Source organism: Diaporthe batatas (genome assembly GCF_019321695.1).
Source record: "Diaporthe batatas strain CRI 302-4 chromosome Unknown Contig00003, whole genome shotgun sequence".
Lineage (NCBI taxonomy): Eukaryota > Fungi > Ascomycota > Sordariomycetes > Diaporthales > Diaporthaceae > Diaporthe > Diaporthe batatas.
In genome coordinates, this window is record NW_025408550.1 from 2,613,589 (window position 1) to 2,631,448 (window position 17,860).

Genomic DNA, 17,860 nt, shown 5'->3' on the forward strand with positions numbered 1-17,860 from the left:
GTGTGGTAGGTAGGCAGGGATCAGGGTGTCAAGAACCAAGTAGCAGCGCTGGATATGTCGTTGACTCGTTGGATGGGGACCCGCCTGCCTGCCGCGTGTCCTGCCGTCTCGGACGCTGGACTAAGACAGGCGGCAACGGGCCCTCATCTTCAACGTCGACGACAGCATTGCGACTATGCGATGATGGATTTACGGCGCCGGCCCTCGGTGACCTCACGCCTCTCCTTTGCCGTCAGCAATGCTGAGCGTGGCGAGTCTGTAGACCTGCCAGCAGCTGTCGCAGCCGACCAGCAGATCGAGGAGGAAATCGCCGAGATCAAGAGATACGAGGTGCCGTCGCTTCCCACCCTTTGCTTGGCCCAGCCCCATTCTCGTGCTGCTGAACCTGGCTAATGATGCGCCCAGGACTTCACAACCATTGGTGCGCCCCCAAAGGCATAAGACCCAGCCGCCCGCTCAAAACATCCCGCACACTCCCTCCCATACTCACGCCGCTACACAGATTGGGTCCAGGATGCCGCCCAGGAACGACAGCGCCGGAAAGCGCGCCGGAAGCGCACCGCCGGCCTCTACGACAGCGGCCAGGTCGACTGGAGGCACAGGCTGTTTGCCCTGTACGAGGCCGCCCAGGGGTGGATCGTCATCACCATCATCGGCGCTGCCATCGGCCTGAACGCTGCCTTCCTGAACATCATCACCGAATGGCTGGCCGACATCAAGATGGGACACTGCACCACTGCTTTCTATCTCAACGAGAACTTCTGCTGCTGGGGCGAGGACAACGGCTGCCCCGAGTGGCATCGTTGGACCGGCTTTGAGCCTGCCAACTACATAGTCTACATCATCTTTGCGGTACGTGTAGCGGCCCACGCCATCTGCCGCCCTCCAGCTCCTCCAGCTCCTCCAGCTGCTGATCTCAGTAGACCATGTTTGCCTTTGTCTCCGCCACTCTTGTCAAGTGCTATGCGCCTTATGCCGCGGGTTCGGGCATCTCCGAGATCAAGTGCATTATCGCCGGGTTTGTCATGAAGGGCTTCCTTGGCTTTTGGACCCTCCTGATCAAGTCCATCTGTCTCCCCTTGGCCATTGCTTCTGGCCTGTCTGTTGGCAAGGAGGGGCCCAGCGTCCACTATGCCGTCTGCACTGGCAACGTCATCTCCCGCCTGTTTGACAAGTACAGGCGCAGTCGCTCCAAGACCCGTGAGGTCCTCAGCGCCTGTGCGGCTGCAGGCGTGGCCGTGGCCTTTGGAAGTCCTATTGGTGGCGTCTTGTTCTCCCTCGAAGAGATGAGCAGTTACTTCCCCCTCAAGACCATGTGGCGGAGCTACTTCTGTGCGCTTGTCGCGACGGTCGTGTTGGCCTTCATGAATCCCTTCAGGACTGGTCAGCTCGTCATGTTCCAGGTCACCTATGACCGGTCCTGGCACTTCTTCGAGACTCCATTTTATGTGCTGATCGGCGCCATGGGCGGTCTATACGGTGCCTTTGTCATCAAGTGGAATCTGCGATACCAGGCATTCCGAAAGAAGTACTTGTCAAAATATCCTGTCCTCGAGGCAACTCTCCTGGCGACCGCGACTGCCATCGTTTGTTACTATAACGTCTTCCTCAGGATCGAAATGACGGAGAGTATGGAGATCCTTTTCCTTGAGTGCGAAGGGACGGAGGACTACCACGGTCTCTGTGATGCTCCTAACCGACTCTGGAACATCGCTTCTTTGCTTTCGGCGACCATAATCCGGATCTTTTTCGTGATCATCTCGTATGGTTGCAAGGTACCCGCGGGTATTTTCGTGCCGTCAATGGCTGTTGGGGCTTCATTTGGCCGGGCGGTTGGCATCATTGTGCAGGCCATTCACGACGCAAATCCTGACAGTGTCTTCTTCTCAGCCTGTGAGCCTGACGTACCGTGTATCACGCCAGGTACCTACGCTTTCCTTGGTGCAGCAGCAGCGCTCAGCGGCATCATGCATATTACAGTGTCGGTCGTGGTCATCATGTTTGAGCTCACCGGGGCGCTTGTCTATATATTGCCCACCATGATTGTCGTTGGTGTCACAAAGGCTGTCAGCGACCTCATCGGGGGCGGAGGCATTGCGGACCGCATGATATGGTTCAGCGGTATGCCGTTCCTTGACGGCAAGGAAGAGCACAACTTCGGGGTGCCTGTTTCCCACGCCATGACAACGGACGTCGTCTCCATCCCGATGTCCGGCTTGACGCTCCAGCAGGTCAAGCAATTACTCGCCAATGGGAACTATCAAGGTTTTCCTATTGTCGAAAACGATCAGAACAAGATCATTGTGGGATACATTGGTCGTACTGAGCTGCAATACGCCGTCGACCGGCTCAGGAAGCAGCGTTCTTTGAACCCACAGGCGAAGTGCAACTTTGCGTCGTCCAACAATGTGGCGCCCACAACACCATCCACAACACCGTCGATCACGGTCCTCGCCGATCCCATGTCCTCGACGTCCATCGATTTCACCCGTTACGTGGACTTGACCCCAGTGACAGTACACCCCCGCCTACCGCTGGAGACGGTCATAGAGCTCTTCCGCAAGATCGGGCCTCGAGTCATCCTGGCTGAGCACCATGGCCAGCTGAAAGGACTGGTGACGGTCAAAGACTGTCTCAAATACCAGTTCAAGGCGGAGGCTTCCGAGAACCCCCGGGATGACCAGCACATTCTACAGTCGCAGGAGAAGCTGTGGGGGGTGTTCCAACAAGTGGCGGGCTGGGTGTCGTCCAAGGTTAACAGTGCCTCTGGCGGGCGGATACGGTTGAGTGGCACCACTGACGAAACAGACGGTCTCATCATGGACGGCACTGAGCAGGTCGAGGATGAAGGGCTTGAATTAGAGAGTAGAGGTCACGATGACAGGCGTTAGGTATTGGATATTTGTTAGCTGAAATGCAATCACTTAGAGCACAAAACCTTCCACCTGTGTGCAGGGACGCCTTTTAACATTCAATGCCCAATCCCGTGAGAGGAGCTTCACACCCCTTAACCAGGTATTAGCTTTGCACAGATGTTCGCTACTTGTCACAGCATAAACAACATCATACGGTCATTCCTCAGTACCCACATGCCTGTGAGACCAACTTCCTACAGGGTACCCTGGAGCAAAGCCTTCTATGGGATGACCTCCCATATGCAATCAGATAGGCAATTGAGCCAGAGGGGCATCCGTGATGACAGGTTGTGTTTCTCGAAGACGTGGCGGTTTCAATTGTAACAACAATCAATGTCTACCATGCTAGCTCTTCCTCGTCAAGGATTGACGTACAAGGGCTTTATAAAGTTCCATCCGTCAAGCTTTCGGGTTTCCACAGTCTTGAAGTCGAAATCGTCCAGGACTCTCAACGTGATCGGTCGCAAGACCTTGGTCTTCTCCCGCCAACCCCTGGCAGAACCTTCCAAGGCTTCTTCTTCCGCATCTGGCAAAGTACTGGATCAGCGAAGATAACACAAATGCAGAGATTATATGTTTTTAATGTTCCAACTGCGATAGAAGGGACAAAGCAAGTGTGCCGGGTTTGCCTTTTTAACTCACCAGTAAGTGGAATAGGTGCGTTGCAGACATGGACTCCGCAGTGCCGGCAGAAGCCTTTGCGAGTGAGTTTCGTGTTGAATAATAGGTAATCTAGATTTTCTTCGCCTTCGATGACCGTGTCCTCCATGCGCGTATAGATCCAGATGTACGCACCCTGTGTACATATCAGTCATAGAATGTGTGGCGGCAGCGGCCTCTGGGAAGCTCACCCTGCTGCAGGCGCTGCAGTTACACTCGCAGATCCTCTCCTCATCGACCGTGATGTCCCGCTGCTCCAAGGGCTTGTCGACCCTGGCAGCTAGGGTCACTCTGCCACAGTGGCACGAGCCATGGTCTGGTCTCTTGTTAGCTCACCAGACAAACCCTTCTAGAAGCCCTCTTTCAAATCTACACGCACATATCTTGCCGCCTTCTGCGACAGCCGGCTCGGGGCCTTTGTACACGGCGGGCTCGTAGGGAGGGCCCAATGCTTTCCCATCAAACCTTGAAGCCGGTCAGCCCACCACCTGACAACCACCACGGATCACAGAGATTCGGGCACAGCTTACGGCTTGACAGTGAGGGTCGACAAGTCCAGGTTCTGTAGGGTTCGGGCCTTTCTAAGCGTAAGCATGATGCGCCCCGCACATTTGATTTACTCTATGTGGCATGTTTGCTTGCATTGATAATAGTCCTCTGCCGCGAGGACGCCAGGACAGCAGTGCCGCAGCTGGGGCAGAAGCGGTGGGCAAACCCGCCGTCGTTGAAGGTGTAAGTTGCCAGGTTGTCGATGTTTCCCTTGACGACATGCAGCTCGTTCGGGATCAGGTACGCGTAACCCTTCTTGCGGCAGATGCTGCAGTTGCACTCGGTGTACGACGTGATCTCGGGCAGCTTGGCTTCGTAGACGAAGGCCCCGCAGTGGCAGTTGCCTCGATGCGTCTTGATATCCCCATCTGAGGACATGGTGGTTGTTGAGCTATGCAAGGTGGTGATGATGATTACTTTTGAGACATGAGCGCCCGTCGTGATCTTGAGTGGATAACCGAAAAGACGAAGGTTTATAAGTGCACGTCGCCTCCTGAACAGGAAGATGAGCTGACGTGCGTCTGCTACGAGAGCTAGGAAGCTGTCTGACTCCTCTGGCGATCCCGGGATTATGTGGCGCGCTCCGAACATGGCGGGCTGAGATGCGCCCTTGTCTGTGACACTGACGTATCACATACATCCTCGGGACATTAAGTGCTCAGCCAGGTTTTAGATCTCCGGGATGCCTGAGAAATGATTGCTTCTAGAGCATGACCGTGACGGGCGGACAGTGCCATTTGTACTTGTCGCACTCCTTGATTGCTTGATGTGACGACGATACAGCATTCAGAATAAAGCCACTGCGCGCTGTCAGGTGATTCCGCCCCTCTAAGTCATTACAACCACACCGTAAAAGCCGTCAGCCCCTTGTCTGCTTAGGTTCTGCGTGAGTAAGTTGCGAGTTGGCTGCAGTGGAAGGATTGCAGATTACTGCTTCTAGATTCTGTAGAAGGTTGATCTCAGTCCAATAGAACCGTTGGTTTGAAAATGGCTCTGGCCGATGTGCTCGGCAACAGGCATGTGAACTCGAAGGTATCGGGGCCGGAGCGGAGATGGACGGGCCTAAAAGGAGCCGGGATTTGTGGATCAAGACCTCCGACCACCAGTCTGGAGCATGGCAATGGCAAATACGATCAGACTGCCGTCATTCCCTGTCAACTGTGCTGCAACCCTCCGAGAGCCTATAATCTACGCCTGCATCGGCCGTCGCAGCAAGCGGCTTAGCGTGTGGGTATATGGATACTCGTTGACGATTTCGTTCGCTTGAATGTTACGCGGCGACCGGGCGGATCCCTTCGACACATATGTAGTGTGTATGCCGGTGCCCATTAGCACCTTGGGAAATGTATCGTGGAGGACGTTATTTTGGTTCGCCCCGCATCGGGATGGGCTTCAACGGCCACCCAAGCCCTGGGAGTAACATCGCCAGACACGGACACGGCCAGGCACTACTCCGTAGGCAATGTCCATTAGGAATTCTTGCCGGCCGTACCTGTTGTTCCGAGGACACCACCACGCCCTGTCAGGCTGGTCCCAGTCCCGGAATGTCGTGAGAATATCTGAGTGTTTGTAATGTGTTTGCTTGAGCAACTTAGTTGCACGACACTGCAGGATGGGGGCTGCTGGGCTGCCCGCGACGGATGCTCGGGATGTGGAGTATTGTATATGGTTGGTTCCACTTTGGGTAGGTCAAGTACGTGAGACGTGTGTGTGGTAAGACGATGGTCGACCGAGCAAAATGCCGTGCAGGTGGGTACCCTAGGGACGGTACACTAGACGTGTCGTCCATCGTGATGGACGAGGGGTACGGGCTTAGAACTTGCTGGCGCAGGGCCACCCGCCTGCCACCTGCCTGCTCGTTCAGCACAATGGGAATTGGTGGCACGGCAGAGGCTGATACACAGTACAAAACTGGCCCGAGGTGGCACAAGGATAAACCCCTGCAGTTCGTGACATTCTCTCGTTCAATGACACGGGATGCCCGCTTTAGATGAGGAGAAAAGGGCGCACGATGATGATGCACCCATGATGATGATGATGATGATGAGGCCGCATAGCTTCATTCAGCACCCGGGTACTTACTTAAGTATCCGTACCTAAGTATCTACCTAGGTGCTAGGTACCTAGGTAGGTACCTAGGTACTTGGTGAAGGAGGAAAGAGGCAGGCGGGTAGGTCCAGAGAGAGCGCAGAATATACCAGGGCAAGAGAGCAACACCCAGAGGCAGGCACGGAAGAGAAAATCCAAGAACTGACGTTCCTGGAAGACGAGCTTGCGGGCTCGCAGGCTTGGCTGGCTTGTTGCACCAGGCAGGGGTGTGGGCGCGCTAATCCTGCAAAGGGCGCGGGGCGGCAAGCTGACTGGTGGGCCCAAGTGACCTCCCACGCTGGGCCTCCAGGTTTGGGAGCCTTAGTGACCCTTCAACCCCATCGCCGCCTGCATCCCATTACAAAACAGTATTTGGCCACTCTGTTGTTCCCGCGAGCCAGTCCTGCCCGTCCAAGCCCGAGCGCAGGAACGGGTGGGCTTCCCTGGGCAGCCTGCAGTACCCCTCCCCTCAGCCTCCCTCGACTTGCCATGTCAAGCATGTCCCACTTCCTCGGGCGCGTGGAGCCACTACCACGGCGATCTCCCTCTGTGGGGCCCAACTTCACGATGGCCGCCTGGGCTGGGATTCCATGACATGGACCTGCCATTGATGGCACTATGGCACTATGGCACGATGGCACGGATGGCCAGAGCTGCCGTGTATGGCGGGTGTGGTCGGTCGTCAGAATCCGGCTAGGAGCCATCTGCACCGTGGGAAGCTCGACACCAGAGGCCTCGGCCTGTCTGGTACTCGGCATGTCCACTCCACTATGGACAGTCGCCATATAGTCACCCGTCTAGCTCTTACGCGCGGTCAGAGAGCATACCTCATCGGTACCATTTCGCCTCCCCATTTCCGATCGCTCTTCGGCATGCCCTCGTGTCACTGTCAAGTCCCTCAATTTATATAAAAGACTGCCTTCTACACCCCTTCGCCTGCCACCGTCCCGGTCTCCGTCCTTCTTGTTGTTGGCTTTGGCTCCCAGATTCACATCACCGTATAATCCAATCCACACAATCATGACTGTGGCCACAGAAACTGCCGTTGCTTCGAGCGGCGTCGTTCCTGTCGACAAGGCGAGCGGGACAGGAACACCGCCGCCGGCCTCGCCGCCCAACTTGGACATTATCGATATTCGCTGTGCTGCTGTGGAGATCAATATCAAGGAAGAGATAAACTCCCTCTTCAAGCCTCAGGGTGGCCCAAGGAGGCTTCCAACTCTCCTCCTATATGACGAGCGAGGTCTTCAGCTGTTTGAGGCGGTACGGCTCCTCCCTCTACCGTCCGCCTGTGACCACAAACTCATGCTGAATACGTGCTAGATCACGTACCTAGACGAGTACTACCTCACCAATGATGAGATCCAGGTCCTGAAAGAATCAGCTTCCAAGATTGCCGAGATCATCCCCGACAAGTCCATGTTCATTGAGCTGGGGAGTGGGTATGTCTCGGAAAGTCCCGTCTCCTGTCTGGTCTGGACCTGATGCTGATTTCGTAGTAATCTGCGCAAGGTCAACTTGCTACTCGAGGCGTTTGAACGTGCCGGGAAGCAGATTGACTACTATGCTCTTGATCTGTCTCGGCAAGAGCTCGAGAGGACCCTTGCTCAGCTGCCCGGCTACAAGCATGTCAAGAGCCACGGGCTTTGGGGCACCTACGATGACGGCAGGGAATGGTTGAAGCGGCCGGCCAACATGAGCCGCCAGAAATGCGTCGTATCCCTTGGGTCCAGCATTGGTTAGTCGTGTCTAGACGCTGGTCCCGCCTCCCTGCTGCAACGGCTGAGATTGGCGCAGGAAATTTCCTCCGCCCCGAGGCGTCGGATTTCCTGAGGGGATTTGCAGATGTTCTGAGTCCAGGTGACACAATGTTGATCGGCCTGGACTCTTGTATGGATCCAGCCAAGGTCTAGTAAGCTGCTTTGTACGCTCACACATACAATCTCGCACACGACTGACCTGCCTTGCCCATAGTCACGCGTATAATGGTCAGTCCCGCCGGTTCCGCAGGCACTATCCTACAGGAGGCATACTGATTACCAATGGGGACGCCGTTAGATCGAGAGGGGGTTACCCATGAGTAAGATGTACTACAATAGCTTTGTGTACTGACGTGCCGGCTAAGACACTCTCACAGCTTTATACTCAACGGGCTGGTCAACGCCAACCAGATCCTTGGCGAGGAAGCGTTCAACCTGCAGGACTGGCGGGTGATTGGGGAGTATGTATACGATGACGAGGGAGGTCGACACCAAGCCTTCTACTCGCCAGTGAGGGACGTGGTTGTCCTGGGGGAGACAATCAAGGCGAATGAGCGCATCCAGGTTGAACAGAGCTTGAAGTACTCACAAGCCGCCGCCACGAGACTATGGAGCTTGGCTGGGATGACCACGGCGGACCAGTGGGCCCTGGGCTCGGAATACGGTGCGTTCACAACTACCTCCAAATTATATCATTGTCCGACACCCGGCCCACTCCTTGGCTGGCTGCTCTTTTCCTCTAAAAAGCAGCTGTGTCAGAGAGGATGACGGTCCCCCACGTTTCTGGCACAATACGACCAGTCATGACCCGTTTCCTCACGGAATTACCCCCTAACTTGCCTCACGCATGTAATCCCCGCCCTATGCGTGTGTCTGCTGATGCTCCGGCTGCTGCGGGGCTCGGCGGACTTGCGAGGCTAGGGCGTGCGAGGCTTGGGTTCGAGACATTGCTTATTTAGAGGCTCGGCCCTAATGGCCGCCCAAACTTTTCGACCCAACTGCCTGGATCTTATCTGATTGACGCCCCTGCAGGTCTCCACATGCTAGTCAAGCCCAAAATGCCGTTCAGCCTAATACCTTCAGCTTACGCCTCGTCCGCCTTGCCCACCCTGAGCGATTGGGAGGGCCTCTGGACAGCATGGGATACCGTTACCAGGGACATGCTCCCGCATGAGGAGCTCCTGGACCGGCCAATTCGGCTCCGAAACGCCTGCATCTTTTACATCGGGCACATACCGACCTTCTTGGACATCCAGCTCAACAAGACAACCAAGACTCCCCCAACCGAGCCCAAAGGCTACGCCGCTATCTTTGAACGGGGTATTGATCCTGATGTTGATAACCCTGAGAGGTGTCACAGTCACTCAGAAACGCCGAAGGAGTGGCCCCCAGTCCAGGAGATTGTGACTTATCAGAATAATGTCCGCAAAAGGCTGCAGAGCTTGTACGACGGCGGGGCTGAGAAGATCCCGCGTGATGTAGGGAGGGCCATCTGGTGTAGCTTTGAACATGAGGTCATGCATTTGGAGACGCTGTTGTACATGCTCTTACAAAGCGACAAAACACTCCCACCGCCCAACACCGCGCATCCGGATTTCAAGGAGCTGGCCGTCAAGGCCAAGGCTGCCCGGGTCGCGAACCAATGGTTTGACGTGCCGGAGAAGGAGATCAGCATTGGCCTGGACGATCCGGAGGACGGAACCGACCCTCAACGTCACTTCGGATGGTACGTGAACAACCAAGTCAGCAGAGGATCAAGTGGCGCGCAAAAACTAACGAAGAACAGGGACAATGAGAAGCCCAAGAGGAAAGTCAAAGTGCATGCATTCCAGGCCCAGGGTAGAGCCATTACAAATGAGGAGGTAAGACACAGTCAGCCGTCATATCATGGGATAAATGCTAAAGCTTTGACAGTATGCACAATACATGCACGCAACAAATGCCCCACAATTGCCAGCATCCTGGGCAGAAGTCAAGCCAGACGAGGCTCCCAATGGCGATGCCTTCGCGACCGGGCCCGCGGGCCCGACTCAAACAAATGGGCATCCTCATGTAAATGGCCATGCAGACAGCCACCCATCGTTGCCAAGCTCTTTCCTCTCGAGCAAGGCGGTGCGAACTGTCTATGGCCTCGTGCCGCTGGAATACGCGCTTGACTGGCCCGTCTCCGCCTCATACAACGAGCTCTCCGGATGCGCGTCATGGCTAGGTGGGAGAATACCCACGTTCGAGGAGGCGCGCAGTATCTACGACCATGTCGACATTCTGAAGAGGAAGGAGGCAGAGAGAAAGCTCGGGAAGACGGTTCCCGCAGTGAACGGGTAATGAAATCCCGCCCCTACCTGTGACCAATAGTTTTGGTCAAGGCCTTTTTCCTCAAGCGTGGGTCATTAACTTGAGTCGTTATGATGTAGTCATCTCAGCAACAACGGTGTTCAAGAGACACCACCATCACGAGCTACAGGAAAGCCAGGGGACGATGGAGATCAAAGCGACCTCTTCATCGACCTCGATGGCGCAAACGTCGGGTTTCACCACTGGCACCCCGTTCCGGTCACGGCCGACGGCAACCGATTGGCCGGGCAGGGCGAGATGGGTGGCCTCTGGGAATGGACGAGTTCACCGTTAAGGAAGTGGCCTGAATTCGAGCCCATGGCACTGTACCCTCTCTACACAGGTGAGTGCTCGAGATGACATGACTGATCATTCTGGCGTGGATGGCGCGTGGCTAACCTCGTGGTTATGTAGCCGACTTTTTTGATGAGAAGCATAATATTGTCCTCGGCGGGTCATGGGCCACACACCCTCGAATTGCTGGGAGGAAGTCATTGTCAGTGTCACTCTCGAACCAAAGAATGATTTACTATTTGATATTCTGACTGCCAGCCTATACAGCCTTAACTGGTACCAACGGAATTACCTGTTCGCATGGGTAGGAGCCAGACTTGTGCGAGACGTCTAGTTGATGCCTGACACCAGTTCCCTCCTTGGCCGTCCAAAAGCCTGCTTCAACACGGGCTCGCATCGATTCATGTAATACGTTGCCACTCAACTTGGCTTAAAAGTTTATGACATACCTAGGTAAAGGCTTGCGACTTGTGCATGAGGACAATCACATATATGATTACCGTAACACCACCATATCTTCAGAAAGTTGTCTAATGTCACACTAGAGCCATTGTGGCTCGCCTAACTCTGGTTGTTTGGAAGCCTTCCGTCTACTTATCTCCTCCTTTAGGACTTTTACGCGTAGGAGACTGTCTCACATGATGTTATATATTGGAAATTTGGAAGGGGGTTCGGGTAGGTACCGTGGCCGCGGTAGACACTAGAGTCTAAGACAGGCGTGAGTCTCACAATGCACCAGGGGAAAGCAAATCTCGTGGGCTCTGGTTCATATTAGTTCTACTGACTACACTCCCAGTCTCTTGGGAAGCCCACGTCTGAGCATAATTCATGTCTGATCGTTACTCCTTTCCAGCCTGAATCCGAGTTAATTTACTGCTCGATTAAAAGCTCCGGCCTGTAGTTTACTTACTGTGGCATTCTTGGCCATTGCCTAGTGTATGTGCAGCACGGGACTGCGCCAGGACGCTAACACACCAGTACACCAGTACACCGGGGGTACCATACAACGACCCGCCATCTGTGCACTCAACATCTTGAAGTGGTGATTCGGTTTGTCCCGCCCTTGCCGTTTACGTGCACTGCGGCTCAATTCGACGGCAGGCGCGAGAGTCAACTCAGGAAGCATAAATGCTGAGAACAAAGTCGAGAATGGATGCAGGAGTCTTGACGCCTTGCTCCGTAATGAAGGCCTTGACCATCTCCGGGGGCGTGTAGTCCGCGCGCCACTGAGATGGCGACTCGGGTATCGGGGCGTCCGAGTCGCCGCCCTTTTTGAAGTCGAGAATAGTCTGCTTGATTCCGAGCTGCCCGGAGACGTCTTTTTGGTCGAAGGGGAGGATCATGGCGAACTTGTGCGTCTCGGTGACGATGTAGAAGTCCTTCTTGAGGATCTTGGCGGCCATGGCGAGCTGGTAGGTTCCCATGCGGCTGAGGACGCCGCCGCGCTGGCAGACGGCCTCGGCGCCCACAAAGACCCTGTCGACCTTGCCGAGCTTCATGGCGTGGGCCATGCTGGCGACGTCGACCGTGGACACGGGGACCCCGCGCTCCCGCAGCGCCTTGACTGCGGGCTCGCTATCTGCGCTGCCGTCCATGACATAGATGACGCGGAAGTCGGGGCTCCCGTTCAGCTCCGTCCTCCTCTCGGCGGCGCGGAGCAGCATCTGTTTGACGCAGCGGCTCCCGCCGCTCGTCATGATGGTGGACCCGGGCGTGACGTAGCGCGCGCCCACCTCACCAATAGTGATGCGGGCGGCCTTGGCCTGCGCGGCAAAGTTGCGGCTGTTCCGGACCAGGTGCTGGCGCATCTCGTCGAAGCTCATGTCCGAGTTGCTGGCGACCCGCATCTTGGAGCCCTGGTCCCCGGTCTCCTGCCTAAGGGACCGCAGGAGTTTCTTCATGAAGAGCTCTGCGCCGGCGGTCGGCGGTATTGGGTTCGCGACGGAGGTCTTGAGGAGCGCTATCTGTGTGTTGAGGATCTCGATGGTCTCGAAGACGGTGGAGGCGGTGGTGTGGCTGAGGAGCTCGATCAGGGCTTCTATGGCGGCGACGGGCATCGAGAGCTCGTGGTCTTCGGATAGAATGCGGTTGTAGGTGGCGGCCAGATCAAAGACATCGCCGTTCTCGGTTCTGACCTCTGTCACCGGGGTAGGAGATCGAATCGGGAGGTCTTTGCCCGCCGAGGCTGGCGCCAACTGATCTGTCGTCATCTCGATTCTTCTGCTGCAGATCCTATGGTGGGAAGTGGGTCTGATCCGGTGGTATTCGGGGCTGTATTTAGAGTCTCGGCGCGCAAGCGTATTGTTTGGTGTGTAATCGGGTGCAAGGTCTGAATTTGCGTGTGAAATACGTTTGTCGTGTACCTGAAAAGGTTGGGATCAGTTACAGAGTGGGATGAGGTGAGTCAAAGTGACAGTGAAATTCTGCCAAGCTGGGACTCTTTTACCGCTTTCCACTTCCGGCGTAACTGTTTGCAGGGGTGGAGGTGTACCAGCCTATCCCCCCTAGGAGCTTATCCCCTTGAGAGGTGTTCCTCAGAATTATCCTACACATGTGTAGGAGTTTTACTTGTGAGAGGCTCAGAGGTTACTATCCCAGAGATTCATCCATAGCAGGTTATCTCATAAGAGATATTCCAACGCTAGGATAATTGATTTTACAAGAGGTCATCTCACAGTTTGGCCCCTAGGAGATCGGGGGCAATGATGCGGTGGCTGCAGCGGAGGGGTAGCTGTATCCGTGCAGGGGTAGCTAGCTCACCGTAGCCAGACCATCACTTGTCCCATTCATACAGCAGATACGTCCTTGTTTGCCCCTGAATTTGGTTTCGCGTTTTGTTCCACCTCTTTGACAACTTCTTCTGCGATCCATCACATCGTCGACCAGGACCCCCTCTCTAATCTGCCCATGATGGAGTCGTTCGATCCTGCAACGGGGCAGCAGCTGCCGTCTGACGCAATCCAGCGTATCCTCTTCATCGCGACAAGCGTTCATGTCTACAACATCCCGCCCCTGGCATCGACCAAGGGCTACACTGCCGCCACATGGACTGAGGACCCCAAGCGACACATAATAACATGCCGGCTGCGGGTAATCGAGACTGCTGTGCCACAGCCAGGCGGGGATGACAAGGTCAAGACCGATGTTGTCCTCGAGGACACATCTAGCGGTCAGCTCTTTGCCGCCGCCCCTTATACTACGCCTGCCGTCGTAGAGCCCGCCCTTGACAGCTCGCGTTTCTTCGCCGTGAGGGTGCAGGACCCCAGCGGGCGGAAGGCAACTCTTGGCATCGGCTTCGAGGAGCGAAGTGAAGCCTTTGACTTTGGTGTCGCGCTGCAGGACGCCAGGAAGGGGCTTGGGCTGGACGGCGGCCCTTCCGCTCCGTCCCCGCAGCAGAAGCAGAAGGAGAGCGCCGAAGAAAAGCGTGACCTGTCCTTGAAGGAGGGTGAGACGATCACGGTGAACCTCGGCGGTAAGTTTGGGCGGCGGCGGCCACAGAACGAACCCGAGCCTGCTGGCACCGGCGCAAGTCTCTCGTCATTCTCATTGCCACCCCCTCCGTCTGGATCTACTTCACGTGGTGGCTTCTCTCTGGCTCCCCCGCCGAGCGCCCAAGACGTCAAGCAGGATCAGAAGACTGCAAAAGATTTGGGATTCGACGACGGGCAATTTGGCGAGTTTGCCTGAAGAGTGGTGGCACACGTATGTTCCACGGCCTAGAGACCAGGCCTATCCAAATGGCTGAACTGAAGATGGGTCTGCACACGGTTCACTGAAAGACAGCTCTTGACCAAGGCCCACGACACGTTGAGACGTACGGTTTGTTCGCGTCGGTATAAGCTCGATGTGAGAACTCGACTGTCTTGAAAAGACATCATATTTGGGGTGAACTATACTACAGTCGGCCTTGACATCTACACGCTCGTATTAGGTGCCGATACACTTGCAAGATTCACGTTTCTCGCCAATCATGAAAAGCGCCAGATGGTTTTCAGTCCGGGCATGCTCATCCTCTTGTCCTTTGGCGAGGGGGAATATGCGTCAGCAAGCGACCACCGCCGGACGGGTTCCACCACCAGGCTATATCGCCTGACGTCTTGCAGCTCAACCGACGAGCCGTCATTACCATACTCTGCTTCGGATATCATCTGGTCCAGGCTTGCGATTTGCGGTCCCTGCTCGTATGGATCCACTGCTGGGAAAGTCGGGCTGAAGAAGTAAGGAGAGTCAAGCGGGCTCGGAGGCACCGGCGCCGGAGAGAAGAGCCCTGCAGGCAAGGGTGTGAGAGGTGATATTGGTGTCAGGGGCGTTAAAGGAGGCATTTGGACCTGGCCCCAGGGCTGTAGCGGCGAGTATGGGTATGGACACAAATTGGTCTGTTGGGCCTGGTAGAAGCATTTGAGGTCTTCATTCTGCAGATCGTTCAATCTCATGGTGATCAGCTCCTCCTGCTTGCGGGCCTCAGTAATCTTGCTTCTCAGCAGACCAGCTTCTTTTCTGAGCTTCCTTGCCTCGCTCTTCCTCTGCGCCGACCCGAGTTGTGTTTCCACATTGCTGAGGGCGTGTGAGAGCCTTTCGCCCCTCGCGTGCTGTCTCCGGAGGTTTTCGACAAGGTACGAGCGTTCGTTGGACATCCCGACTAGGGGTTGGCTGTCGAAGCTCATGCTGCGAAAGTTGCGTGTCGGCTCTGTGCAAAGGATGGGGCTGGGGATGTGATTAGGTCTGGCTGGCTGGAGTGCGAGATCTTCCATCTGCTTCACGAGGCCCCCGAAATTTGAATTGTACCCAAGCCCTTCGTACTGGTCAGCTGAGGGTTTTCGAAAAGACATAGTCGCTGCGGCTTGGATGTATTTTGCCATGCATTGGCTTTTGGCAGGTGTTGAGTTCTCGAGTTCTCGAGTTCTCTACATAAGTACCGGCTGAATGAGCCGTTTTCCAATACCACCGGTATACCTCTTTTTCTTGTAAGCACTGGCTCCTCATGAAGAGGCAAATGACCGGCAGCCGTGAGACAAAGGCAACGTTTGTTTCCAGACTAGTGCCTCATCATATCTTGATACTCGCCCGGGCCAAAGCTAAGCTGCCGCTTTGGTCTTTGTGACTCGAAGACGCCAAAAAAGCCCATTTGACATATGCTACGTTTATTCAAGTCCACATTGCGTCAGGAAGCCTTAAGGCTCCAGCGCCAATATCGAGGCTTGCTTGAAACAAGACTAGATTCTTGTGCGTGCCGACAGTGCACATGTGCCCGGCAGCTTTGGGGAGTTGAGGAGCAAAGGGCGAGGGATATGCCAGAGCAGTGTCGAGTTTCTTCGAGCGAGATAAACCTGCGGCTTGTATACAAGCCTTGAAAGTTATGCACGGGTATCCAACCAATGTATCTCACATGTTGAACAACGTGCTCCGTGTTCACTGCCTAATCTCCTACAGATCACATGCGATAAGATAACTTCGTACAGCCCTAGAGTATAACTCTCTAAAGCGCCTATCATCCGGCTGAGCTCTCAGGTAAAATCCCCGTACCAAACCGCCGTGCTGGGAACTCTCCTGCGACATGACTTGGTGGAATGTAAGTAAGCTACAGGAGCCCGATAGTAGTCTTCTCATTCTCGCTTTCCTCTTAAGAAGATGAGTTTTGGTCATGTTAATGTAATAGTGTGCCTGACTAGTGCTCGTTCTCTGGTGATGTGCTGCTCACAAGTTGAAGCCGTCATGCCCTGAAAGTGAATTGAGGTTAGCGGTATTGAAGACATTAGGGCCTGAAAAACATGTAGGTCTTACCTGGAGGGTCACAGAATCGCCAAAGTCCAGCCGCTTCAGCGGACTTCCTGACCGAGGAGATCTCATCATTCGTGACGGCACGATTTATGTCAGAATAGCGCACCTCTTCCTGGTCACTGGCGACCCCTTGGGCTTCTTTATCCTTTTCACCACTCGTTTTACGCCGTGGTTTCCCGACGTGCGCATCTGGGTGATACTGCTCCATGATGTTGACGAAGCAATCTGTCGAGACTTCCTTGGCTAGGAACTCCATAATCTTCCTGCTCTCTTCTTCTAGGCCGGGCATGACAAGGTGCCTCACCAACAAGCCCTTCTTGGCAATTCCGTCACCTGTGAAGCATAGATCGCCTACTTGGGCATGCATTGCCTTGATGCTCTCCCTTGCTGCCGCTGCGTAGTCCGGAGCTTTGAGCAGGCGTTTGGAAGTGCTTGGCTCCCACACCTTGAAGTCCGGTAGGTAGATGTCCACCAACCCATCAAGGAGTTCTATCGAGGCGAGTGAGTCGTAGGAAGATGTATTGTATATGATAGGCAGCGTTAAGCCCAAGTCTCTGGCGTGCATGATGGCAAGCGCAACCTGGGGCACGACATGCTCAGGTGTGATGAGGTTGATGTTGTGAGTGGACCCGACCTCTTGCAGCTTGACGAACCACTCGCCCAGCTGTTCGGGTGTGAGACTGAACCCGTTCTTCTGGTGTGCAATGTCATGGTTCTGACAAAACGAACAACGGAGATTGCACATGGAGAAGAAGACGGACCCCGAGCCGTTGTGGCCTTGGATGCATGGCTCCTCGCCAAAGTGCGGCGCGATGACATTGACCACGACATCGGTACCGATCAGACAGACACCGGTCTTCTCATAGCGGTTCACGCCGCAGAGCCTCGGGCAAAGGTTACAATTGCGCAGGTGGGCGTAGGCACTCGACCTTTTCAGGGCAGCATCCCGAGAGGACAAGGTCATGTACTACATGATGTCGAATAGCATTAGCTCCAGCACCAGCACCTCGGATCAGAGGGTAGGGGCAGTCAGTCATACGCGAGGGATATAATCGTCGAGAAGGAAAGGGGGCGCCAAGTGGAGTGTGCGTGCTTGCGAGAGGGGCTTCCATGCGAAACGTGCCGCTGCCGCCCGCTGCATCGTGTAATAGCTTATAGCGCCATGCACCGTCGATAAAGGGGGGTTCAAGTGAGCATCCAAATCTTGTAGCTTCCTGCTTAAATTTCGCATTGAATGGTGTCAAGAAACAACAACACCCCCGGTGGCGCGGTGCGTAAGCCACGCCAATGAAGCAATGAAGTCCAAGGTTTCTGGGGGTGGATGCCAAGCCGCCAGGTACTACAGTAATTCACGGGTACTACCGCTGCGCCTAGGCAAGCGCTGTAGTACTTACTGTTGAACTATCATAGCAGCTAAGGTGTGCTGCAAATCACATCACACTGATTTCGCACCCTCATAATTTATAATTATAAATATAATTT

General features: G+C 55.0%; 6 protein-coding genes across 6 annotated transcripts; 2 read left to right on the top strand and 4 right to left on the bottom strand.

Moving 5' to 3' along the window:
* Window positions 1-100: 100 nt before the first annotated feature.
* On the top strand, window positions 101-2,937 carry KVR01_002694 (uncharacterized protein). Its single transcript, XM_044781999.1, has 4 exons — window positions 101-330; window positions 406-421; window positions 503-852; window positions 924-2,937. Exons 1-4 carry the CDS (start codon window positions 181-183, stop codon window positions 2,889-2,891), a joined length of 2,484 nt encoding a protein of 827 aa, XP_044647709.1. The 5' UTR covers window positions 101-180; the 3' UTR covers window positions 2,892-2,937.
* A 21-nt stretch (window positions 2,938-2,958) lies between these two features.
* KVR01_002191 (uncharacterized protein) lies at window positions 2,959-5,178 on the bottom strand. The gene is made up of 6 exons (XM_044788956.1): window positions 4,218-5,178; window positions 4,106-4,152; window positions 3,955-4,040; window positions 3,767-3,891; window positions 3,558-3,711; window positions 2,959-3,441 (listed from the first exon to the last, which is right to left on the bottom strand). Exons 1-6 carry the CDS (start codon window positions 4,713-4,715, stop codon window positions 3,275-3,277), a joined length of 1,077 nt encoding a protein of 358 aa, XP_044647206.1. The 5' UTR covers window positions 4,716-5,178; the 3' UTR covers window positions 2,959-3,274.
* Window positions 5,179-11,351: 6,173 nt separating this feature from the next.
* On the bottom strand, window positions 11,352-12,970 carry KVR01_003479 (translation initiation factor eIF2B subunit alpha). Its single transcript, XM_044787313.1, has 2 exons — window positions 11,511-12,970; window positions 11,352-11,454 (listed from the first exon to the last, which is right to left on the bottom strand). The coding sequence occupies exon 1, from the start codon at window positions 12,808-12,810 to the stop codon at window positions 11,716-11,718; it is 1,095 nt and encodes a 364-aa protein (XP_044648494.1). The 5' UTR covers window positions 12,811-12,970; the 3' UTR covers window positions 11,352-11,454; window positions 11,511-11,715.
* Window positions 12,971-13,510: 540 nt separating this feature from the next.
* KVR01_003146 (uncharacterized protein) lies at window positions 13,511-14,287 on the top strand (the record flags this gene model as incomplete). Its single annotated transcript, XM_044787059.1, has 2 exons — window positions 13,511-14,072; window positions 14,217-14,287. The coding sequence occupies 2 exons, from the start codon at window positions 13,511-13,513 to the stop codon at window positions 14,285-14,287; spliced, it is 633 nt and encodes a 210-aa protein (XP_044648161.1).
* A 281-nt stretch (window positions 14,288-14,568) lies between these two features.
* Window positions 14,569-15,459, bottom strand: KVR01_002178 (uncharacterized protein; the record flags this gene model as incomplete). Its single annotated transcript, XM_044783289.1, has 1 exon — window positions 14,569-15,459. The coding sequence occupies one exon, from the start codon at window positions 15,457-15,459 to the stop codon at window positions 14,569-14,571; it is 891 nt and encodes a 296-aa protein (XP_044647193.1).
* Window positions 15,460-15,907: 448 nt separating this feature from the next.
* KVR01_002852 (uncharacterized protein) lies at window positions 15,908-17,653 on the bottom strand. The gene is made up of 3 exons (XM_044786620.1): window positions 17,418-17,653; window positions 16,382-17,345; window positions 15,908-16,317 (listed from the first exon to the last, which is right to left on the bottom strand). Exons 1-3 carry the CDS (start codon window positions 17,607-17,609, stop codon window positions 16,295-16,297), a joined length of 1,179 nt encoding a protein of 392 aa, XP_044647867.1. The 5' UTR covers window positions 17,610-17,653; the 3' UTR covers window positions 15,908-16,294.
* Window positions 17,654-17,860: the final 207 nt, after the last annotated feature.